The sequence below is a fragment of the Phytophthora infestans genome, genomic scaffold, assembly GCF_000142945.1.
Source record: "Phytophthora infestans T30-4 supercont1.1 genomic scaffold, whole genome shotgun sequence".
Lineage (NCBI taxonomy): Eukaryota > Oomycota > Peronosporomycetes > Peronosporales > Peronosporaceae > Phytophthora > Phytophthora infestans.
In genome coordinates, this window is record NW_003303758.1 from 1380129 (window position 1) to 1404119 (window position 23991).

Genomic DNA, 23991 nt, shown 5'->3' on the forward strand with positions numbered 1-23991 from the left:
AAGTGTGAAGTGTCACACTTCATGTAACCAGGGTACACTTAGGGATACGTACCGCGTTACAATTTCTGTCCAGTTTCTTAAAAAAAAATTTTAAAATTTATATTAACTTTACTCGTTTTTCTGCCTTTTGTACTCGGGATTACCGTAGTCTCTTTTCGCTGGACTCAACGCGCTTAACGCTCCCGAGATCGTGACACCGAGTGAGGCGATTCATAAGGCGTAGCAACTGACCCATCGCCGCCACCATTTACACTGTAAAATGGTTTTTTACCGTGTTTACACTGGTATATGGGCTTTTACAGTGTTTACACTGTAAATGGTGGCGGCGATGGGTCAGTTGCTACGCCTAATGAATCGCCTCACCTCGGCGTAAATTTTACAGTACTGTACATGTACGTACCGGTATCCCGCCCTCGACGCGTGTTGCAAATTGCAACGCGCGACATGCATTCACCGCCGCGAGCGTCAAGTCACATGCGCTCTATAAATACATGTACATGTGACAGTAAAAATCGACTTTGGACTGTCCGCACTCGGCCACGATCGCCATTACCGCACCAGCAAAGATGTTGGTGCTGCTAACGATGTGGGGCGCGAAAACACTGTTTTGAACCCAACTGCGGGTTTCAAAAGACGATAACTCAGGGCGCTTCAATTGGCGAAAAAGGTGTTGCTGCGAATCATGTGACGTTGAGAGTCAGCTGACTCTCTCTCGCCATTCACCGATTTGCTTCGACGACGACGGAGGCCACTCGGTACAACTCAGGCTTCTCATCCCCTTCGATCTTAGACAAGATGGTTCGCGTGCTCGCCCTCTCCGCTGCTGCTGTTGCCGCCCTGGCGTCCTCGACGTCGGCGCTGGACCAGAAGCTCTACGGTCTCAACTACGACCTGCGTCAAGGCCCTGACTGGGATCCCAGCAAGTGCAAGTCCGCGGACACCATCGCTGCTGACCTCAAAATCCTTAGCACCATCACATCTAATGTGCGTACCTACAGTCTCTCGGACTGCGATGTCACGGGCGTGCTCAAGGCTGCCAAGGACTTGTCGCTCACTGTATGGCTCGGCGTCTGGGTGTCCGAGGACGAGAAGGTGTACGACGCCGAAGTCAAGGCCTTCAAGGAGCTCATCAGCGCCGGCCTCATTGACAGCAACGTCGTGGGAATAAACGTCGGCAGTGAGGCTGTGTACCGCGAGGACATCTCGGCTCAACAGGCAATCAAGTACGTGACCGACTTCAAGAAGGTCATGTCGGACAACGACATCAGCGTGCCCGTCAGTATCACGGACATCATCGACACGTTCGTGCAGTACCCGGACATGCTCAAGGCCGGCGACATCGTGACTATCAACCAGTTCCCCTTCTGGGAGAAGATCGAGGCGGACAAGGCTGCCGCTCAGTTCAACAAGCGTATTCAGCCTCTGCTCAAGATGGCTGGCGACATGGAAGTCATTATCAGTGAGACCGGTTGGCCCACGGGTGGCTCAGCCAAGAACGGATCGGTAGCCTCGGAGGAGAACGGCGCCGTCTTCTTGAACGACTTCTATCAGTTGGCGGAGTCGAAGGGGTGGAAGTACTACTACTTCGCGGGTTTCGACACGCCCTACAAGGAGGAGCAGGCGGATGATGCGACCACAGTGGAGTCGCACTTCGGTATCTTCGACGACAAGGGAACCATGAAGCCGGCGTACGAGAACCTCAAATTCACCAAGAACGACGATTTGGGAACGTCGGGCAGCTCCGATACGACCACTTCGTCGGGATCGACGAGCACGTCGGTAGGTGCGGGCACGGTCGCCCCTGGTGATGGCACCTCGCCGGGAACCTCGGGCACGTCCACGACGCCTGGCACTTCCAACACCCACTCTTCCTCAAGCACTAACCCTTCCAGCATTTCGACTGAAAACGGATCGTCGCAGCTCGTTGCTGCCAGCTTTGTTGCCGTCATTGGCGTCGTATCCACCATGTTCTGGAGCCTGTAAGCAGGTGTAACAAAATGAAAACGTGAATGTTACGGTATTTGTATTGTTTTTGTTTTGTCCGTAAAATTGTTTTTTTTTCAACGGCTTTTATGTAAGGGACATAAAGTCAATCCAGACGAGCATGGCGCAAGCGAATAGGGCGATCAGCACCGAGGCCAATGAAGGGCTGCTAGTCTTGGTGATCGACACCAACCCCGTGCACTGGTTCACGAATGGCGGTAGTGCGGCGGACCGCGCCGGGCTGCAGCAGCTGATCTCCAGTACGCTCGTATTCGTCAACTCGTACCTGCTTCTACACCGCAGCAATCGCATTGTCATCATCGCGGCCCACGCCGGCAAGAGCGCAATGCTGTACCCGGATCCAGAGCAGGACGACACCACTGGAAGTGCCGAACAGGCTGCCAAGGTCAATGCTGGTGTCCTGCAGCGTATGCAGCAGCTCAGCGACGCCCCTTTGGACCCTGCCACGCCCAACCAAACTGCCATCGCTGCGTCGCTATCACGTTCACTATGCTGTAAGTTTCTGCAATGGCGTGAAGTGTGGGGGAATTGATTTTGACACTGCTGTATTGCTATTCGGCTGTGACATGCAGTCATTAATCGTGCTATTAACGAGGAACCGGATTTACGACCACGGATCTTGGTCATCCAGAAATCTCCGGACGTTTCGGAGCACTATATCGCCATCATGAACGGCATTTTTTCAGCTCAGAAGAAGAGTGTTGCAGTGGACGCCTGCATCCTCGCGACGGAGCACTCGTCGTTCATGCAACAAGCTGCGTATCTTACAGGCGGCATCTACTACAAGCCAAACGATCATAGCGGACTATTGCAGTATCTGATCTCCATCTATCTACCAGATCCGTCCATGCGCAAATTGTTGAAGTTGCCATCGCAGGACTCGGTGGACTTCCGTGCGATGTGCTTTTGTCACCGCGAGGTCATCTCTACGGCGTACGTCTGCCCGGTGTGTCTGTCGCTATTTTGCGAGTTCCGACCCATCTGCTCAACTTGCGGTATTCGTAGTCACATCCAGCCTAAAAAGAATGGTTTGCACAAGAAGCGTCTACGGGTGGATTAATACACGCAACAGGAGCTTGGACAGCTGCTGTTGCACTGCAATTTCTGTTGCATCTGATTGGTTTGGATAAATTTCGATGGCAAAATCAAGATTATGCGCAAAATATTGAATATTGATTGGTTAAAACCTGGTCTTGGCATCCTTATGACCAATTACAGTTATTGAGTGCTTTAAGCGGGGCAGACGTCCACTACGTCACACTCAGAATCTCCACACAAGCAACAGACCGACACAATGAGCAGGTGCGAGTGGCATCCCAGCAACTTCGTGCAAATTTAGCCTTGTTATATTAATTGTATAACGTGGCATGTTGCAGACCGACGATCTCAGAGGTTATCGCCGAGCGGAAGGCCAACAACACTGCGGCTTTCATCACCTTCGTGCCCTGCGGCTTCAAGACTAAGGCTGACACAGTGGACATTCTTCTGGGACTGCAGCGCGGCGGCGCGAACATCATAGAGGTGGGCATTCCGTACTCGGACCCACAGGCCGATGGCCCGACCATCCAGCGCGCACACCAGGTGGGCGTGGACCAGGGCATCACGCTGCATGACGTCCTGGCCACAGTGAGCGAGGCGCGAACTAAGGGCCTTACTACGCCTGTGGTGCTTATGGGCTACTACAACAACATTTTGCAGTACGGCGAAGTCAAAATCTGCCCCGACGCCCAGAAAGGTACGCCTGTAATCGACCACAGGAGAGATTTGTGGGCTCAAAAACTGACAATAAACGTATTTGTAGCTGGGGTGGACGGATTCATTATTGTGGACCTGCCGCCTGAGGAGGCAAAGACGCTCAGTGACGACGCAGCTAAGCACGGACTTGCGTACATCCCGTTGGTGTCCCCAACGACGACGGAGGAGCGTATGAAGCTCATCGACTCGGTGGCACATGGTTTTGTGTATTGCGTGAGTCTCACCGGTGTCACGGGCGCTCGTAACGAGCTGCCTCCGAACCTCGACGCGTTCATGGCCAAGAGTAAGTTGCTTTTCGCGCTTTAGTTTATTTTAATTGTCGAGCTAACGTGGTCCCTTGATTCGCTGCAGTTCGTGCCAACGTGAAGCACCCTCTCGCTCTTGGCTTCGGTCTGTCGACCCGCCAGCACTTCGTTCAAGCCAGCGCGCTTGCGGACGGCGTTGTGATCGGCTCGAAGATTGTCAAGATCATCGAGGACGCGCCTGACACAGCCACGCGTGCTGCCAATGTGGAGGCATTTGCCAAGAGCATCGTGAACCCTTAGACAATTAGAGACGGACAACCCGGGCACTGTGCTACTACCGTGCCCGTTCCAATATACTGAAAGGTAATACGTAGTATGTAGCAAGCTTAATAATGATGTAATGTCATGCAGTGAGGTAAATTTTGATGCTGCCAGTGGCTCATATGGCTACAGTGGCACATCATTGCTTTAGACGTTCGTTGGCGTGGGTTCGAGTCCCTCAGTCGGCGAAAAGAGCAGTCCCATTCGTACTTAGGATTTGTAAATTCAATTTGTAGCATACTTCGAAGCCCGATGTGTCTGTACAATTAGACTAAGGATCGGGTCAAAATGTGTGCAATAGTGGCAAAGCGTGTCAGGGTGTCAGTACTGGGTGATTGGCTAAAAGCTCAATTAGTCTCAGAAACTGCCAATCGACATGCGCACATTCTTTTGATTGATAAGATCGTTGAACGCGAAAGGGTGCAACTCGCTTCAACTCGGACGATGGAGGCGATGAAAAATGAGGGCAACGCACTCTTTCAGCAGCAGCGCTTTGCGGAGGCTGTGCATGTCTATACTTCCGTCCTTAACAAGCTACAGGAATCCGGCACTATTGATGAGCGACTTGAAACTGCAGTGCGACTGAACCGCGCGTGGGCCCGGATCCAAATGCCTAACGGTGAGAGCGGCGAGGCCACGCTGGCTGAGGCAGAACAAGACTGCAGTAGAGTGATTGCAAAGGATGCATCATGTGTGAAAGCGTTCTATCGACGAGCCTTGGCACGAGAGCGCAGAGGACTGTGGAAGGTACGCTTGAATTAAACACATCAGTTAAAGATTCTTATCGATGATTTTTTTTAGTTAGCAATGGAGGATGCACTTGCTGTCAAACGTCTCGAACCTGGTAACCCTTCCATCGCTCCATTGCTGGAGAGGCTGCATCGGCACAGTCAGGAGGAAAATGACTTGACATCGAGGCTGCAACAAAGCACAATCAGTAGCGCCGCCCACACTAACTCTTCATCGAGAAATGCACTTGCTGTCGAGGCAGAAGATGCATGGGAAGCGCTACAAGCTGCTGAAGTCAATCTTCGAATGGTCTATAAGTCTTCGAAAAAGTCCTCAATGGCGCGGCGCAAACCGAAGAGTTCTCAGATAAGCAAAGGAGACATCTTGCAGAAGACGGATGATGTGTGGGAATCGCTGAGGCGGGAGGAGATAACGACAGTCGCTAAAGCTTTTCCTCGGTCGAAGAAGAAAGCTCTTACTTGAGTAAAACTATTTCCAACATTGAGAAAGCGAGAGCCGAGACAATGACAAAAAATCTATTGCTTGTATGCTAACCCTACCAGTCTTCATCGTCGTCGCCGCCCAGGTCAATAATTTGAGGTCGAGCTCGTCGGTAGCGATGACCGCAGCTTGAGCAGCTAGCGTTGGTCGGCGGATTGATCAACGTACATCGTGAACAGCTCCAAGCAGCCGCAGGCTTGTTCTCTTCGTGAGTATCGTCCGAAGCTACGACTTGCTCACGATCTGATCGGCGGTGATCGCTTAAAACGTCCTCGATGAAGGCATCCTCGTCGTCGGAATCAGAAAAGTCACTCATCTTTCGCTTCTTCGACGGTGACCAAGAGCCTTCATCAACCTCAGGAGCAAACGTCACACTCCGCTTCGTCTTGACGGGCACTGCTGCTGCTGTTTCAGAGTGGGTCGGAGCCGGATGAGAGGATTCCTCTAGCGAATTTGCCGCTGCAGGGCGTCGGAGAGGTGGCTTTGGCGTACACGAAATGTCAACTTCAGAGACCTCGGAGCCAGGCCGAGGTCGCGACAAGAAATCGTCTTCGCTCTCCGATTCACTTTCGCCCAGGACTTCGTCGTGTTCGTTTTCATCGCTGCTTGATCCTGCCTCTGATTCGTCTGACTCGTCGATACTTTTGCTTTTCTTCGTTTTGGAGCGTTTGCTCTTGCTTTCTTCTTCAGCCCGTTGCTTTGCAGCCTCAATAATCTCCATACGCTTACGTTTCCGCTCTTCATCACGTTGGTTGTCCTTTTCTTCGTTTTCAGCTTGATGTTCTTGGAGCAGCTCCCAGTCGATACGACAGCTGAAAGCAAAGCTTACAAGGTCATTCTGGACTTGCTGTAAGGCTGTTTGCATCACTTCGTCATCGACAGAAGCGTAGGAGCGATGGTGACCCCAACTGTTCAAATCTTCTTCTGGTGGCATGCCGATTTGCGGATGATAGCCCTTGTCTATGTCCTGGTCAACGTCCTCGTCACTGGTGATGTCTCTATCAGGTGAAATTTCGTTTCTTGCTTCATTTTCAGCAGCATCGATCGCTATTTCAGCTGACGTCTCGTTACTAGTATTTCTCCATTGACAGCGATCACATTTCAGCTGATCGTGTGTGTCGGACATGGTGTCTTTCCGGAATACAAACAGCCTCTTGAGATCCTTAGAAGACAGCGAGTTCACTTCCTCCTTATCGTCCACGATGTTCTGAAGACCCTCTTTAGACAGCTGACGTTGGAAGATCTTCTCTTCGAGAGTTCCCGTCGCTAGAAAGCGGTACACATAGCACATTTTCTTCTGTCCCTCACGCCACACTCGAGCAGCAGCTTGTTTATCTGTCGCGGGATTCCAATCAGGATCAAAAAGCACCAACCGATTCGCGCCAATTAAATTCAAGCCACATCCTCCAGCTTTACTTGACAACAAGAGCGCAAACGAGTTCGTGGTTGGTTCATTGAAAGTGTCGACCAGTTTTTTCCGCTTCTTGGCTGACGTCGTTCCATCCAGACGGACAAACGGCAAATGCCGCTCCTGACAAAGTGTAGAAACCACATCCAGTGTCTGAGTGTAGTTGGATACGATCACGATCCGATCTGTTGTTGTCTTCCTCATTGAGAACATTAAACGGTCAAGTAGAAGCATTTTTCCAGACCATTCAGGGTAGCATGTACGTCCTCCGAAGCCTCCTCGTCGATGCCTGCTATCACCACCTCCACCTTCTTTCGATGATTTCGCTGCTGTAAAGTACTGAGCGCAATTGCTAAACCCAGGAAGCTTCGTGTTGGTTTTCCCCATTTCATCAAAGATCAGCAGCGGATGGTTGCACAGCTTCTTCAACGCAGTGATAGAAGACAGAACATTCGCGCTGGAGCGTTTCATCATATCGCGACAAGCACTGGACGACAGGAAATGGTTGTAGAGTTTGTCTTGAAGTGGAGATAGCGGACAACAAATCACCTGCATGAGCTTCGGTGGAAGATGCTTGGCGTTTAAAATGTTACCTCGACGTAGAATAAACTGGTTGACGATCTCACACAGCATAGCCGAGCATGACTGCGCCACTTGTCGCTCCCGATCCGTCGAATCTGGCTCGCGTCCAATGAGGATTGGCCCCAGGTAATTTTTCCGAAACTCGCTTGGCGTTCCAAGGATATTTGGGTTGGTGAAGTCTACCATGGCGAAGAATTCCTCCAGATCATTCTGCATCGGTGTACCGGATAGAAGCACACGCTTCCGACACGCCAAGGAAGACAGCGCCTTGTTAATCTGCGAATTGGCGTTCTTTAGTCGATGTGCTTCATCACAAATCAGCAGATCGCAACATGCTGGAGTGTCTGCGAACTTCTGAGCGTGCATACGGAACGTCTCGTAGGAGATGATCAGCACTTGGGCTGAGAAACCAGGTCGTGGCCTCTTGCTTCCCTCGATAAACTGATTAATTCCCTTGATTACCGTCTCGCGCTTGGCTTCAAACAATGCCACCGTCTTCACACGTCCGTGTAGCCATTTGATAATCTCGTCGTCCCAATTCTTGACTAATGATGTCGGACACACTACGATTGCTCGATTTACGGTGGGCTTCATGTCCATCCCGGTCAGCAGCAACGTATACATCAACGTGATACTCTGTAGGGTCTTTCCGAGACCCATGTCATCAGCCAGGATACATCCTTGACCATCAAAGCCCTTTACTTGACACACACAGTCAAACATGAACTGTACGCCTTCTCGTTGATGAGGACGCAGGAATTTGCCCACGATTTCAGGCACCACGACTTTAATATCGGGGTCTGTCTTACTCTGCCATAATACAAGTGGAGGTGGCGCATCGGCTACTGGAGCTGTAGCTGGAACAGGTTCTTCTACGGCTATAGGTTCGGGCTCGATGGGTGTTTCGATCTCCTCGACGTCCACTTCAACAGGCGGCATGTCATGACGCACCATTGGCTTTAGTACTAAAGAGCCCCAGCGTCGACGCATTCCTAGCGTCTTGGTCTGAAGCAGGCGGTTGCTCTCCTGTGAGCGGCCACCTTCTCCGCATGGAGACTTGAATGGACGTCGCACGCGCTGTGCGCGACGCTCGGGCTCCATCACAACGAAGGACAGGAACGGGAGCCGCTTGACAGACAGCGACGCGCCACTACGTAGCGCCTGACGGTTGTTGGCGGCATCAGATTCTTCGTATGCGTCCTCGTCGTCGTCTTGAGGTTGGGCAGATGCTGGTTTGCCCTTCACGGGCAGTACGAACGGATTGAACTGGGCGCCGCCTCCGCGTCGACGCAGCATGTTGCTGGACGAGTTCAAACTGCGGAAAATGCAAGCAATGATGACATTTGATTGGACAAATCGAAATAAAGACTATCACTCTTGTTGACAGACCTATCTATGCTTCGATTGGATCAAATAGATGTTTACCGGTTAATTTGACTGAAGGTGCAGAATGGTCGCTGAGGCGAAGGTGATGGCGTTCCGGCGCGGGATGTTGCGCTGGATACATAGCCCCACACTTGCTAGTGCAATTCGTGCTAGTAGTAGAGTCTCTTCTCTACCAGCTGAAGGTATTCATACTCGTCAGCTCGCAGTATTGGCGTCAAATGATGAACAGGGAGATCATCAGCGTGCTCTCCTGGGACTTACCGAAGCTTCCAAGTTGTCTTGGAGATTGCGCGCCGTCGTGAAGGATGTGGAGCAGTCGTTGCCATCCGAAAGAGGAAGACGGTTCTATAATCGTCGAGTGGTGGAATCCTTGGAGCAGGGCGACCTCAATCGCGCCTGGGCCATCGTGGAGACGCTGCATCAACGACACCCAGACAGGGCCGTGCTTTGGCCGTACACGTACAACCTGCTGCTACGTCACTATTGCAGACAGCAGAAGACTCTGATGAATGCGAATTTGACTCGCATTCTGGCGCTACTGGACGTAATGGTGGCTCATGGGTGCGCGGACCAAACTAGCTTCGAAGTGGCCATGGCAGCGTGTAGTCGAGCCCGACATTTACGCAGTGCGAGACACGTATTGAATAAAATGGAAGAGAATGGACGAGAGCCTGACGCTAGGATCTACGGCTTTTCGATCAACTGTTGCGCCAGGAAACAAGGGCTCGTAAGCACAGCGGAAGAATACTTCGACGAGATGTTGGCTACTGGAGTGAAACCGACGATTTTGGTGGTTAATTCCTTATTAAGAGTGTACTCGCGAGGCGTTGGGCGATCAAAGGTGATGCTAGAGCTAGTGAAACGTGCTCGGGATGAGTTTGGCTTGGTTCCCAGTACTGTCACGACTCGGACGATGGTGTATTATCTACTCTGTGAAGGTGATGTGCATAACGCCGTGGAGTATCTCCGTAATGTTGAGAAAGAGTTTGCACCTGTGGGAACGATAAAGCTGCCGGTGACGCGCCAAGTGTTAAACTCACTGGTTGATACTTGTCGCCAGCGAGGTGATTGGAGCTCAGCGGAGTACGTGCTTAGTCTTGTGGCAAGGATTGATAAAGAAGATGCATTGGTTGTTGAGACTGAAAGAGATGCACAAAATACGATACAACTGGAGAAGTTGGTTGCCAACCGCGACTGTAAATCCCCACCCATAGTCTGGGCTCTGGATGAACAAAACTGGACGCGGATGACACAGACACGCCAGGAAGATTTCTTTCGGAATCAAAGTCAGAAGCAAAACCTCGAACGCGCTGAAGAACGAATGCATTTACGTGCTTCTTCGTCTAGAACCGACCGATCAATCCAAAAGCAGTCTCTGAAACTTGAAGGAAAGCTTCGTCTTTTGGATGGAATAACTCGCACCGGAAACGCTAGTGCAAATGACTTCAATGCCGTGTTAGGTGCTTGCGGAAGACAGGGTCAATTGGCCCAAGCTGTATCTGTCCTTTCGAAGATGAAAAAGTACGCCGAGTCTGTGCCAGAATGTGCGCCGACGACGTGGAGCTACAACGCGTTGCTGAATGCGTGCGCCGTTCGAGGGGATACTCAAGAGATTGAGGCAATTGTGAACGAGATGCTTGACAACGATTTAAACCCTGACCAAGTCACCATGAATACGGTGATAAAGGCGCATATCACAAACTTGAAGAACGTGGTTGGTGGGACCTCCCAGACGCGTGTGGACACCGTGATGCAAGCGCTTTCATTCTTTGAATGGAGCACTGAGAATCAAAAACTCGAGTCAGGAGCAGCGACGTATTACTCGCTGTTTCGGTTGTTTGCTACGTATTTAGAGACTCCTAACGAGGGCAATACCAATCTTGCTGATGATGGAATTGATGATGACGTCGAGGAGAACGATGAAGACTTTATCATTGGCCAAGAGGGAGAACTAGTGGCTTGGATGTCCGAGTTTATCACCACCACCTGTCGGGACGCACCGCTATCATCACTGGATGTTGGAGTGTTTAACAATGCATTCGACTATTATCATCGACTTGGAGACGTGGACGAATCGTTTGCACTGTTTAACGTTATGAAAGAGCGCGGATTTCAGCCTGATGACGCGACTCTCGGCTTGATGTTTGCAACGTGTGCAGCCCAACAGCAATTCGACGTGGGCTTGAACTTCCTGGATCATTTAATGACCAACGACGGCTACAAACCCACGCTGAAGGTCCTCAGTGGAGCGATGCAGCTGTGTGCAAACTCAAAGAACCCGGACGGAGCGCTAGAACTCTTTCGAGCTATCGAGACGTCAGGTGCATTCACACCTACAGTGGAAACCTATGAACCCGTGGTCTTCGCGTACGCACGTGTCGGAAATGTAACCAGTGCGTGGGAGATGGCAAACAAGATGGAAGAACAGCTCGGAAGAGTATCGATCAGCATCTACAACCGGATTTTGCTGGCGTGTGTGGAAGCCGCGCTCCCTGGACGTGCCCTGGAAGTTTTAGGGATAATCCGACACAAGGACGGAGTGACTCCTGACGTCATTTCTTACAACACTGCACTCGAAGCTTTTGTTCGAGCTGGAGAGAGAGCTGCATGGTGGCGGAAAAACAACAATAACCAGGGAAAAGACAGTGATGCAGAGTTTGATGATGAACTCAGGAGTAACGAGGAAGCTGAACTGGACAGTGACGACTCGGATCAAACGCAAGCGACTCTATCCCAGGAAAATGAGACCCAGCAGCGTGAGAAGGCAGCGTGGGCTCGTGCTAGTGTGCTTGACCTACTGGAGGAGATGCAGCGACGTCGAGTGAAGCCCGATATGACAACATTTGAGCGTGCGATAGCTGTGTGCAGCGTGAATGAGGACTTTGAAGGTGTAGTCACTGTATTTGACAAACTGGTTGATCGCAAGCGGGGTAAAGATGCCATTAACCTGAGAAGTGACCTCGTGAGTGACTCAAGTTTGACCGCATACCTTGTAGCATGCACGTCATTGCGAGACAGAGACCGCGTCGTTGAAGCCCCGATACTTCTCCACAAATGGCACACTGCTACTGGCCAAATTCCACCAGAATTTGTCGTGACGCAGCTGTTGGACTCGCTGGAGGTTCTGGGCGAATGGCGCTGTGCTGTCCGGATGCTCCCTGATTGGCAAGCGCAGTTCGGGGTTTCACCTAGCGTTCAAGTGTTCAATCGCGTGATGCAGATGTGCAATCACGCAGGAGAACACCAACTTGTGGCACCAATATTCGCTACAATGCAAGATGCCACAGCTTACCGTGTCTACCCCGACGCAGAAAGCTACATACAACGCATTTCCGCCGAGGAACAACGTGAGAATTGGGTGGCAGCTACCGATCTGTTTGTCGAGATGCAAAAGCGCTTTCCTAGCGAAGAGATCTCGCATCAGCAGCTTCAAAAACTCGCATTGGGACGGTATAGGTTGCGACAAAATGAACATTAGTGTTAGCGACTGGTATCACCTGTTTCCTCTTCACATTGGGTTCTCCAGCAGACTCTCCTCTTCGTCTCGAAGTTCGGGGATCGAAGTAGAAAGCGACAAGCCATAGTTGGGGCTACCAGGGAAGCTGCTTGATGTGGTGCTGGTACTGCTGTATCCTTCTCCGTAACTGCTGCCAGACTGCGCGTAGATGGACTTATCCGAGGCGAAACAATGGAAAACCACAGCACCAAAGACGAGCACAAGTGCAGCGATGGCGAACACGAGGTCCCACGATCCAGAAGCATCGAGTATTGCGCCAGTGACCACATTTCCGATGATACCGGGGATAGTTCCAAAGGTATTCGAGACCCCCATCACATGTGCAGCGTGGTTGGGCGCCACATCGATCATGTTGACCCAGTATCCAGCCATAGCAGCACGACTCGTGAACAGCGTTAGACACAGTAAGGCTACAGCCACGGGAGCAGACTTTGCGAGGCGTAGCGAGAAGAGGAAGAAGGCGCATCCGAGGAAAGAGAACGCGTTCATCATCTGGCGGACGTGCAGTTCACGGAACCCACGAGTGACCAATAGATCTCCCAGTCGGCCGAATAGAAGTGTGCCGGTGTAGCCGCACATGTAAGGAAGTGCAGCAGCAAACCCTCCTTTTTTGGCCAAGTCGAGGTTCAATACTTGGTTGAAGTATTGCGGGATCCAGCCCAGCAAAATGTACCAGCTGTAGTTGTAGCACATGTGCGCAACGTAGATCGCCCACGCCGGTCGTGAGGTTAGTAGCACACGCCAGTTCATTGCGTGTGTGTCTAGTTCAGCACGCGAACTCTGACGACGATGAGTCTCTGGGTCGACTGTACGGTTACGGATGATGAAGTTGCGTTCCTCATTGGTGATGTGAGGGTCGTCTTCCGGTCGACTCACTCCCATGATCACGTACGCGACGACCCAAATGAAGCTCAACACGCCGAAGACGACGAAAATACGTTGCCAGCCACTAGCTGCCATGATGGCGGGTGAGATCATCAATGCGGAGATGGTGCCCAGATCCGAGCCACTTGCTACTAGTGACACCAGGCGACTTCGCTCCTGGACTGGATACCAGGCACCGGCAATTTGGTGCATACACGGGAATAAAATACCCTCTCCGAGTCCCATACCTGCCCGTGTGAAGAACAGACACGTGAGGCATTTGGCCACCAGAACAGTCGACAAATCCTGCAACAACAGTGCAAGTGTCAGATATACTTTCAACGCTACATGTACCTCAGTTTTAACCAGTTACTACATACGAACAGTGTCCAGACGATCACTCCCGTCAAAAGCACAATCTTGGCACCAAATTTAGCAGCGAAATACCCTCCAGGGATCTACAACAGCACAGTCAATCAAGACGAATTCTTTGAGTTTGATGACTTGTGTAGGTGTACCTGAGTGCACATATAGCCATAGAAGAAGGCGGACAGCACTTCGCCCTGCTCCTTCTTATTGGTCACAAATGCTGGCAACGCGATGCCCATGTTGGTGCCTGCAACAACAGAATCAGATCCAGCGCTCACAAATAACACCCTTCTTACAGACACGTACGGTCGGCGTAGCAAATAGTAGAAACACAAAGACACAGGAACGCCGTCACATAGCGTCGCATTCCTTGCGGGAGTTTGACAGAGACGTCGCCCGCGGCGACCACGTCCGCTTTCTTCCACGCTTCCTTGCTCGCCATCGCAAAATGACAAAATGAGAGGATCGCACCGTAACACTCATGAGTTTTTTTTCTACCAATCACAAAAAGAGCCACTTCAACTTGCGTCACTGTTGCATGCTTGAACACCAAACAAAATGACACGGAGCAATTAGGTTTACAAGATCGGACTAACGGGAATTGGAGGTCTCTCCTAGAGGCGACTTGGCGCGATACCGCTTTGGGGCAGCAAGGGCGGACGTTTTTGTCGTTTTGCGAGGTCCTGCACTTGACACCTTCATGCTCCTATGCGGGTGGGCGACCACCGGTTTCTTTTTGTGTAGCGCGGAAGACCCTACCTTCCTGAGTTTGGACGGGGTGGTGTTGACTGCATTGGCGGTAGTAGCAGGTTTGGTCTCAGCTCGTGATTCTGCGCCCTTAGCAGTTGTGCTGGACTCGGTGGATGCCGAGTTCACAGATTCCTGGCTGCTTGAAGCAATGGCAGCTCCAGTGGCCTCGATGCTGACTGGAATATCGATAGGGTCTTGAGCGGCGGTGTCGTCGACGACATTATCAATGGCATCTGGACTAGTACTTGCATCGCTCAATCTCCTTCGCTTGTGACCAGAAATCGGTTCACTAGTTGACGCAGTGGCATAGATGGATGAATTCTCAACGACGCTCAACTGCTGAGACGAAACCTTGGTAGCCCCAAAGGAAGGGAATGGCCGGTCATCCTTTTTCATTGGGGTCTTTCCCGTCCGTTCATTAATCTAAACAGTGAAAAAAAAAACAATTATTAACAAGGATTATTAGATGCGGCATCCAGAAAGCAGTGACAATTACCTTTCTCTTCTTCATGTACGTCTCCATTGCCTGTAATTGCTGCGTAGATGATTCAGTGGCTTCTCCAACAATTTCCTTTCCAAGTTCTGCTGCTGACTCAAGTTTGTCCTTCGTGTTCGCAATTTTTGTATGAAGTCCTTCCTCCAACGCCTTGCACCCGCCATTCAATAGCTGTCGGAGCTCTTCATGATCGCCTAAGAACTGCATCAATTGCTCTTGCCGCTTATTCGAGACTTCAGCATCAGTCTTCGAGTGGTTTTTCATCAGAGAAGACATGACTTCCGTGTGCTTTCTAGCGAGACTAGCAGCATCGCTACTCCACGCAGTCTGCGATTGCTCATGCGACTGAATGAGCTCCATTTGCCGTGCAGTAGTCTCACCAAGTTGCCCTCGCATCTCAGACAAACGCTCGCGAAGCCCAGCCGTCTCGCTTTCGTGTTTTGAGTTTTGACCACCTATGGCCTGCACGAAGCCCTTCATTTCTTGCTCCGTGATTGTCTGAATATACGAGAGCTGTTTGTGCTGTTTCTTAGCGTTTCCTTCAATGATCAAGGTCTGCTCGTCGAGCTTCTGTGCTTGGCTTTGGATACACTCGTCGATGTACTGAGCTAGATGTGCCTTCATGCCGTTTAGTTCCTCTTGCTGCTGAGCTTGACTGTCCTTCAGCGCAGCTGTGAGTGCCGTCTTGCTTTCGTCAAGTTTCTTGGATTGTTTCTCGATTGACATGTCGATTGCAACCTGAAGTTCTAGCAGCTTGTCGCTTTGCTCGGTCAGGAAGTTACTCAACTCTTGGCGAGAACCCTCCAATGTTGACTGTACGCTCTCCAGGAATGACACCGTCCGTGATTTAGACGAAGCCAGGTCTTCAGTGATAGCAGTAGCGTGGCTCTTCGACATATCAACAAACTTCTCGAGCTGTTGCTGCATCATTTCCTGCTGTTCTTTCATCGACAAGACCACTTCTTCTCGCTGAGCACGGCTTTCGTTGTCATCGTCAGCGAATGATTTGGAAGTCTGCGCTCTGCGCTCTTCGACAAGACCTTGAAGTGCATTCAGACTCGTGACCAAACCATCCACGTCGGTTGAGTGACCTGTCTGCAGCTCACGTAGAGCGTTCGACACATCCTGAAACATCCCATCTTGATTTTTCTTGTGTTTTGCCAGCCGCTCCAGGAACATGTTAATCTGCGACTGCGAGTCACTTCGATACGAAGTTGCCAATGCTGTGTTCGCTTCCTCTGCGCGCTGGGAGTTCTCTACAATCAAGTGAACAATAGAAAAACATGAGCTAGGTAATCACAGCATCAGAAGCGGACAAAAATCTGCTTACCAATCTTCGTCACAAGCTGAGCGGCGCGCTTGTCACTTTCACTGTACAGCTTGGCGGCAGCAGCTCCATTTGCAAGTAGCGTCTTCTCGTTATCTTGAAAATCTTTCAGCACCGCATGGACTTGTTGCAGCTCTTGTGTTGTCTTCTCCAGCGTTTCTTTAGCAGACGTAAGTTCACCTTCAGTGGCAGCTAATTTGTTGCTCACCTCCTGTTTCTCTTGTGTCAGTGTTGCCACCTCGCTCGCATGTTTTTCAGCGACTTCTTCAAGCTCTTTGCAAGACGAATCTCTCGCCTTGAGCATCTCTTCCAGCTCCCCCAGTTGCGCGCCCTGACCAGCTAACCGCTCTTGCATATCCGTGAGCTGTTCCAGCGGAAGATACACGCCGTCTTTCAGTCTTGCAGCGCGCAAAGCAGAGCGAAGCGTCTCGATCTCACTCCCAAAATCACTCAGCAGTCCAGCCTTGGTCATCTTTTGGTTCAACTCAGGCTTATTCTTGATGTTTTTGGCACGGAATGCATACTCCAGTGTACTCAGAGTCTCATCAAGGCTATCAGCACATGGAGCTAACGTTGCAATAATCGTCGTCTTCGCCCGTCCTCCAAGGGATTCCTGCAGCAAGCGCGTAAGCTTACTATCGCGATACGGGACGTGCGGGAGGTTGTCCACCAGGGCCGTAATGACACGTCCCAACGTCAATAAACTCTGGTTGATCGTTCCAGCCTCGCGCGCTCTGGCATTGCGAGCTCCCGAGCGACCCACGCACTCAGAACCTGCCAGGTCCACCAGGTTTAACTGCCCTACGCGAAGTAGATCCTCTCCTGCTGCGTTGTGCTCCTTGCTGTGAATCCTAATGGTGAAAATACTATGCGAGCGACTCGAGTTCTCGTTCATCAGCGTCTCCGACGTGATGCGATTCTTCACGCCTGTATTGACGAGCTCGTACACGTGTTTAGCTGTGGTGGCGGTGATTTCCAGCAAGTTCATGCAGTAGATCCCGCCTCTTTTGACGTCCTCCATCAGTCTCAGCTTCTTGTCCGTGTCTGGGTCCAATAAGTCCTTGAGTTCTTCGTTGTAGAGTTGCAGGAAGGACACACGAACACTAAACTCCTCTCCTCTGGCCTCCAGAGCGTCGAAAATGCAGTGCACGCTGCGCGGGATGATGCCAGCCGACTCGCTGCCCGGAGACAAGTCGCCCTGCATTGTGTACGTCTTACCTGTGCCCGTCTGGCCATAGGCGAAGACTGTGCAGTTGTAGCCAGCGAGAGCCTCGTCCACCGCGGGGCGTACTACGGACGTGAATACGTCCTTCTGAGTCGAGTACTGTCCGAAGACGCGGTCGAAAGTGTATGTCTTGCGCTTGACCACAGCGAGCTCGTTCGAGTTGGGTTTACATTGTAGGACGGCGCCACGTCCAGCCGCCTTCTCGCGGCTATTGAGTGGACGGCAACGCACCGCCACCTGCACGTTCGTGGGCAAGGGCGGCGGTGGCGCTTCGTGGTTAGAGGACGACGACATGCGGCGATTCTCGCTGCTGTCCTCGGTCATGGAGGCGGTAAGCTGCCTACGACGACTTTGGGATTTGAATCGCAATTCAAAACGCGCGCGGAAACAGAGTGATGGTCTATTGTCCTATTTGGTGTTTGATCCACCAAAATGATGTTTGAGTATTTGAGGATTACTTTATGAGGGAATTACTCATTGGTGTTGAGGAACACCATTTTACCTACTGACCAACCAACCTGCCTTGAAGCGGCAGTTGACTTTGTTCGAGCTGTTGAGTGGCAATGACGCAGCCCAAGGTGAACGAGACGCTGCTGGACGGACAGAAGCCCTTCGCGGAATGCGAGTTCGGTCTGGATCGCCGCCTCACCAAGGCGGTAGCTAAGATGCGCTTTGTGCATGCCACATTGGTGCAGGTGCACTGCATCCCGCTGGCACTGCAGGGCAAGGACTTGCTGGTGCGCGCTCGCACGGGTTCCGGTAAGACGGCGGCTTTCGCATTGCCGTTGCTGCACAAGATTCTTCAGCACAAGCAGGATACACCCGCCAGTGAGCCGGCTGTACGCGCACTGGTGCTGGTGCCTACCAAGGAGCTGGTGGAGCAGACCCGCCGCCACATGATGGACCTCATGTACTACTGCCAGGACACAGTGAGTCTGCTGGCACTAGGCGGCCAGAGTATGAACGCACAGCAGGCGCTGCTGCGTGACGCGCCTGACGTCCTGGTGGCCACACCTGGTCGTCTTGTGGCTCATCTGGAAGCTGGCAACCTCACACTCAAGGACTCTGTGCAGACCGTCGTCATTGATGAAGCCGATCTAGTGCTATCATTCGGATACGGCGAAGACATTCGCACTATTTTCAATGCGCTGCCCAAGGCGTGTCAGACGTTCTGTATGTCTGCTACGCTTAGTCCTGAATTGGAGAAGCTGAAGCGCTCCGTCCTGCACAACCCGGCGGTCGTCAAGCTCGAGGAGGGAGCAACAGACGGAAAACTCCAACAGTTCTACTTGCCAGTCAAGGCGTCGGACAAGGACCTGCTGCTGTATGCTCTACTGCGACTTGGCGTCGTGAGCGGCAAGGTCATCTTCTTCGTCAACTCGACAGATGCGGCCTACCGCCTGAAGCTATTCTTTGAGCAATTCGTGATCAAGAGCGCAGTTCTGAATGCCAAACTACCGCACAACTCCCGACAGCACATTATTGAGGAGTTCAACCGAGGTCTCTTCGACTACCTCATCGCTACGGACGACAGCGTAGACCGCGACGAAGTTGGCGACGAGGACGAAGACGAAGCTGAGGAAGAGGAGCCAGAAGAGAACGATGAAGAGAATGAAACTGCCAGTGAAGAGGAAGAAGAAGAGGATGATGACAAATCGGATGCTGAGTCTGTCGCTGAGGAGGACGAAGAGAAGGACAGTGATAAAGAAGAACAGGAGGACAGTGAGAAGGAGGACGATGAAAGCATGGATAGCGACAAGGAAGAAGCTTCTGATAATGAGGACAGTGACAACGATGAGCAGGAAACGAAAGCTGTGGGCTCTAAGCGTGGACGTGCTGACGATGAGAGCTACGGTGTATCTCGCGGTGTTGACTTCCGCGGTGTGCAGTTTGTTATTAATGTGGACTTCCCCAAGAGTGTCCGTGCGTACACACACCGCATCGGACGTACTGCGCGTGGTGGAGCCTCCGGTACAGCTCTGTCTCTCGTGTCCAAGGAAGATGCCAAGGAGGAGCGTGCGCTGAAGCGTGTGCAGGCCAAGCAGCAGGCTGTGCTCTCCGAGACGAATGATGTTATTGCTCAGCCTGCTGAACTAGCTTTCGATCTCAAGGAAATCGATTGCTTCCGCTACCGTGTCGAGGATGTTCGTCGCGCGGTCACGCGTGTGGCTGTGCGTGAGGCTCAATTGGCTGATGTCAAGAAGGAGATGCTGAACTCGGATCGTCTGGCGGCACATTTCCAAGCGAATCCGCGTGATCTCAACATGCTGGAGCACGACAAGGTGGTGGGCTCTGCGCCAGTACAGCCCCATTTGGCGACAATCCCGGACTATCTTGTGCCTACCGAGCTGCAGCCGCCGGCACCAGGACGCACCAAGAAGAAACTGAACAAACACAACAAGCGACAGCGTCTCGCTGACGGCAAGAGACGTACGGACAATGACCCGCTGCACACGTTCGTGGCTCCTGATGCTGATGACAAGAAACAGACTGTAGAAGACCGTATCAGCTACGGCAACAGCGGCGTGGGTAAGAGTACTGCTGGTCGTCAGAAGTGGAAGAAACAGCACCGTAAGGGCCACTTCAACCCCAAGACTATTGCCAAGAAGAAGTACAAGATGCGCATGGGTGCCACTCATTAAACAAGCTGAAACTTGGGAGTCACGGTACCAGGTATAGGGGCCTTTGTTCCTGTTTTTGCTTGCCAAATAGATACACGTTTTTTGCTTCACTTTTATTGAAGGTTGCGATCAAGAGTTGAAGCGAACGCTGGCATTGATACTGGTCGACTGGTGCCAAAATATCGCAAAGCAGCAGGTGGAGCGTTGCTAGGTGGAACTAACAACGCGATACTCTCTGGATCTCCTTGTAGTTGTTGCTGTACGATTCGCTGCCAGAGTTCATCACTAGCAAGCTGTACGACTCGTTCCGTCGGGAGTTCTGTGTTGGCTACGTCGACTTCGACGAACGCAGAGTTTGCGCGAGGCTGCAGTGAGTTGGCCATCATCCGTTTTCGGTCGTACACGTAGTCTAGCAACTGTAGACTGCGCATGTGCTCAGCGTGTTCGCGTTCCACACGAGCTAATCGTTTGTGGTCTGCGTCAGTGCTTGCTGTGGCTCGTGCAGCCCGTATTTCAGGTGGAGCGGGGATAATTGTGCTCGTCGAAGAGGATAGCGTGAACAAAGACTTGTTACGACGCACCACTTCTTCACGAAGTGACCGGAAGTCACGTGACAAGAGCAATTCTTCTGTAGCAAGAGCTTTCATAGCACACACCTCACGAGCTCGTTGCGCCCCTGTCTCCTGTTCAACGGCCTGACAGTGAGCTCTATGTAGTTGACTCCAGTAACGAGTCTGGTCGGTGCGAGCAATTTGCATGTCAAGTTCGTTCGCGCGGAGATCGCGTCCTTCCTCGTTATGTACGTGACGAGAGATCATGGCTACACTTGCACTGAACGCGCGTGCAATCTCTGCACTTTGTTGTCTCGCTCGTCGAGCCATCTCGTCAGCCTCTTTTTTCTTTCGACGTTGATGTTGCTTAGCGTTTTTGAGTTTAGTTATCGCTGTCAAAGTTGCAGGATCGGGTTTGTTGTGAGAACAGTATTTGGCATGCAGCAATGCTGGAGCAGAAGCCGACGAAGTAAGTGACGGTACTTGTGGCGGAGGGTTGCGAGCGTATGCCTCGTAGCTGAAAGCTCTTGTGGCATCACTTTCATGTGCAAGCTGGTCAAACGGCGGTTGAGTAGCCTGCGTTGGAGACTGCTGATGGTCGTATTCCAACGGCATTAGTTTTTGGCACTTCCCTTTTCCTGCTTTCATCACACTTTGCTGCTTCTGCCATGTTGAGAGATTTCGTACGTGTTCGATTAGAAAAGTCTCAGTGAACCAGAGTTGACATCCTTGGATGAACTGGCTAACCGAGACTGTGGGTCCAGTCGTTGATGTTGGATCCAGTGAGTTTGAGGGTGGCAAGCGTTGTTCCCATCGCCGAAAAGCGGCATTATCTACTTGCAGTCCATGAAAACGTAGCAATGGCTTTATCTGCACTAGCTTGATACGTCGAGTATGCCGCACTTGCGGATCATAAGTCACTATGAGTTTCTCGCATGCAGCCATGAATGCCAACTGACGGCTCTGTGAAGCATTAGCAATCCCGCCATTGGGTGATAATGGTAGGGCGGACGTTGGTAGTTCTGAAGCAGATTTTGAAGTGGAACTCTCGTGGGCGAGTGGACGTCGATCAAGTTGCTTGGCATATGGCGGCGGGCGATGCAGCATACGCTTCACAAGCTCGCGATCGCGTACGATTGCTCCTAGAGTTTTGATTGCTGCAGTTGATTGAGGCTGGACAAGCGGAACAGCTTGGCGGTACAACTCCAGCATTTTGTCGTCACCTTCACGAGATCTAAGCGTGCGGTCGAAGCTACTCTCATCGTCACTCTCTGCGGGGTTGCTGTCAGAGCCTTCGTCGTCGGGTCGAGACAACCGGAAAGGCAGAAGGCATTCCACAAAGGGAGGTGTCGTCTTCATGGGCTTCTGTATCAATGAGGCCCATTCAGAAATAAATTTCTGGAGTCCTGGAAATAGATACATGAGCTTTATGAAACTAAGCGGTGATTGGCTGATGTTGTTGAAGTAAAGCTACATGGATACATTTTGCCTTGCACACGTCTTTCTACCGGTACAGTGGTAGACTACCACAGCGGTTGTGACTTCAGAGTAGCGGCTGTAAGATATTTGAATCACCCAGCACACTGTGACGAATTCCGTAACACAGGTATACGATTAGACCCGCGCCTAGCCAGAGGAGCACACCGATCCTACAGCCCATACCAAGTCAGCACGAGAGCATAGACAAACTCTCGAAATGAGCAAAATCAGCTTACCATCCTTCGCCAGGGATGCTCGCCACCATGTAAACATTGGCAAGAATCCCCATGCACGGCACAAATGGTACCAGTGGACATTGGAATGAACTGGTGAGAGCACTGCAGATACAAGAAGAGAACATGATTAGGATACGTACTTCAAATAAATAAGAAGAAGCGAAGCCGACTCTACGTACTCAAGCTTCCCCAGTCGGTAAATGAACACGAATGAAGCAACTACCAAAGCAGCAAACACAGCTTGAATCGTCCACGGTAGATCGAAAACGAAAGATAACGACAGCGCGAAACAAGATACCACGAACAGTAGCACACGCTGAACGACAGCCGCTCCACTGAGACTCGGACGCATACGCAGCAGTAGTACGCCAGCATTCACAAAGGTGAAGACTTGTAGTGTCCCACAAGAAATTACGTTGGCCAGAAAGCTGAGATCAAATACGAACGCAATGACAGCGACCAAAGCACCAGTAAATATCGTACTGGCAACAGGAACGTGTGTCCGATGGTGTAGCTTGGCGAATACTGATGGCAGCAAACCATCTTTAGCCATCTGGTAGAAGATACGCGGTTGGCCCATGAGGCAAGTAAACGCAGCAGTCGTAAGCCCAAAAATGGAACCGAAGGACACGATACGTCCAGCCCACGGCGCGCCATGGAAAGTAAACGCATTCACCAGAGGAACCTCAGTTCCGAGGATGTCAACCGGTGCCATTCCGGTCACGACTAGCGAAACACCGACGTAAATGGTCATAGAGATCAGTAAAGACCCAATAATTCCTTTGGGTAGTGTGCGCTGGGGCTCGTGCACCTCTTCGGCTAGACAAGCCACCATATCAAAACCCAAGTACGCGAAAAAGACCACGCCAGCTCCTGTCATAACGCCGTGTACTCCTGCAGGCATGAAAGGTTCCCAGTGCGTAGTGTCCACTTCAGTGCTTCCAAACGCAACCACAAAGAGCAGCACTGATATATTCAGCGACGTCACAAATGCATTGAACTTGGCGGATTCCTGTCACAACACAATGGTCGTTTTAGCATCATCACCGCTACGTCAAAGCTTGGATACTCACGTGAACCCCGGCAAGAAGGATGAAGGTGCAGCATATGATGAGAAATACGGCCAGGATGCTGCAGGAGATACCTAGAAACTCTGTTTGCACGAGCCAACGTGGGAGATGAAGACCCAAATGTTGTAGGAACAAGTATGCGTACGAGGCCCAACTTCGTGCAATTCCAGCTACAGTATCAGAATAGCAGCGTAAGACCCTCGCACCAAACAGCCAGTCATCCTTGCTCATTTACCTGCCGAGATGCCGTACCCAAGCGTTAGATTCCACCCAATAAGCCACGCAGCCAACTCGCCAAAGGTGATATACACGAACGTATATGCTGAGCCCGTGACCTTCACTCACATACAATTCAGTGTCTCCCTCACACCCTTCAATAAGTCTTGCAACGTACAGGAACACGAGCTGCAAACTCTGAGTACGTGAGCGACGTGAAGATGCAGGCAATACCACTGACGAGGAAGGAAAGAGAGATGCTCGGTCCAGCAATCTGAGCACCTACACCAACGAGCGAGTAGACGCCGGCACCCACTGAGCAGCCCACACCATACGCCA

General features: G+C 51.5%; 10 protein-coding genes across 10 annotated transcripts; 6 read left to right on the forward strand and 4 right to left on the reverse strand.

The window, feature by feature from the left end:
- Positions 1–795: 795 nt before the first annotated feature.
- PITG_00219 (glucan 1,3-beta-glucosidase, putative) lies at positions 796–1983 on the forward strand (the record flags this gene model as incomplete). The annotated part of the gene is made up of 2 exons (XM_002908797.1): positions 796–1775; positions 1893–1983. 2 exons carry the CDS (start codon positions 796–798, stop codon positions 1981–1983), a joined length of 1071 nt encoding a protein of 356 aa, XP_002908843.1.
- Positions 1984–2104: 121 nt separating this feature from the next.
- On the forward strand, positions 2105–3064 carry PITG_00220 (general transcription factor IIH subunit, putative; the record flags this gene model as incomplete). The annotated part of the gene is made up of 2 exons (XM_002908798.1): positions 2105–2498; positions 2577–3064. 2 exons carry the CDS (start codon positions 2105–2107, stop codon positions 3062–3064), a joined length of 882 nt encoding a protein of 293 aa, XP_002908844.1.
- Positions 3065–3157: 93 nt separating this feature from the next.
- Positions 3158–4304, forward strand: PITG_00221 (tryptophan synthase, putative; the record flags this gene model as incomplete). The annotated part of the gene is made up of 4 exons (XM_002908799.1): positions 3158–3194; positions 3395–3739; positions 3806–4042; positions 4111–4304. The coding sequence occupies 4 exons, from the start codon at positions 3158–3160 to the stop codon at positions 4302–4304; spliced, it is 813 nt and encodes a 270-aa protein (XP_002908845.1).
- Positions 4305–4769: 465 nt separating this feature from the next.
- On the forward strand, positions 4770–5281 carry PITG_00222 (uncharacterized protein; the record flags this gene model as incomplete). Its single annotated transcript, XM_002908800.1, has 2 exons — positions 4770–5072; positions 5267–5281. 2 exons carry the CDS (start codon positions 4770–4772, stop codon positions 5279–5281), a joined length of 318 nt encoding a protein of 105 aa, XP_002908846.1.
- A 329-nt stretch (positions 5282–5610) lies between these two features.
- Positions 5611–8841, reverse strand: PITG_00223 (DNA repair and recombination protein RAD54; the record flags this gene model as incomplete). The annotated part of the gene is made up of 1 exon (XM_002908801.1): positions 5611–8841. The coding sequence occupies one exon, from the start codon at positions 8839–8841 to the stop codon at positions 5611–5613; it is 3231 nt and encodes a 1076-aa protein (XP_002908847.1).
- Positions 8842–9016: 175 nt separating this feature from the next.
- On the forward strand, positions 9017–12409 carry PITG_00224 (uncharacterized protein; the record flags this gene model as incomplete). Its single annotated transcript, XM_002908802.1, has 1 exon — positions 9017–12409. The coding sequence occupies one exon, from the start codon at positions 9017–9019 to the stop codon at positions 12407–12409; it is 3393 nt and encodes a 1130-aa protein (XP_002908848.1).
- Positions 12410–12439: 30 nt separating this feature from the next.
- PITG_00225 (sialin-like protein) lies at positions 12440–14164 on the reverse strand (the record flags this gene model as incomplete). The annotated part of the gene is made up of 5 exons (XM_002908803.1): positions 12440–13618; positions 13693–13770; positions 13831–13928; positions 13988–14111; positions 14159–14164. 5 exons carry the CDS (start codon positions 14162–14164, stop codon positions 12440–12442), a joined length of 1485 nt encoding a protein of 494 aa, XP_002908849.1.
- Positions 14165–14272: 108 nt separating this feature from the next.
- PITG_00226 (kinesin-like protein) lies at positions 14273–17803 on the reverse strand (the record flags this gene model as incomplete). Its single annotated transcript, XM_002908804.1, has 5 exons — positions 14273–14469; positions 14671–14720; positions 14778–14854; positions 14928–16183; positions 16258–17803. The coding sequence occupies 5 exons, from the start codon at positions 17801–17803 to the stop codon at positions 14273–14275; spliced, it is 3126 nt and encodes a 1041-aa protein (XP_002908850.1).
- Positions 17804–18042: 239 nt separating this feature from the next.
- PITG_00227 (DEAD/DEAH box RNA helicase, putative) lies at positions 18043–20121 on the forward strand (the record flags this gene model as incomplete). Its single annotated transcript, XM_002908805.1, has 2 exons — positions 18043–19029; positions 19279–20121. 2 exons carry the CDS (start codon positions 18043–18045, stop codon positions 20119–20121), a joined length of 1830 nt encoding a protein of 609 aa, XP_002908851.1.
- Positions 20122–20428: 307 nt separating this feature from the next.
- PITG_00228 (Amino Acid-Polyamine-Organocation (APC) Family) lies at positions 20429–23985 on the reverse strand (the record flags this gene model as incomplete). The annotated part of the gene is made up of 9 exons (XM_002908806.1): positions 20429–20465; positions 20503–21403; positions 21875–22016; positions 22264–22300; positions 22546–23378; positions 23440–23606; positions 23672–23771; positions 23831–23888; positions 23939–23985. 9 exons carry the CDS (start codon positions 23983–23985, stop codon positions 20429–20431), a joined length of 2322 nt encoding a protein of 773 aa, XP_002908852.1.
- Positions 23986–23991: the final 6 nt, after the last annotated feature.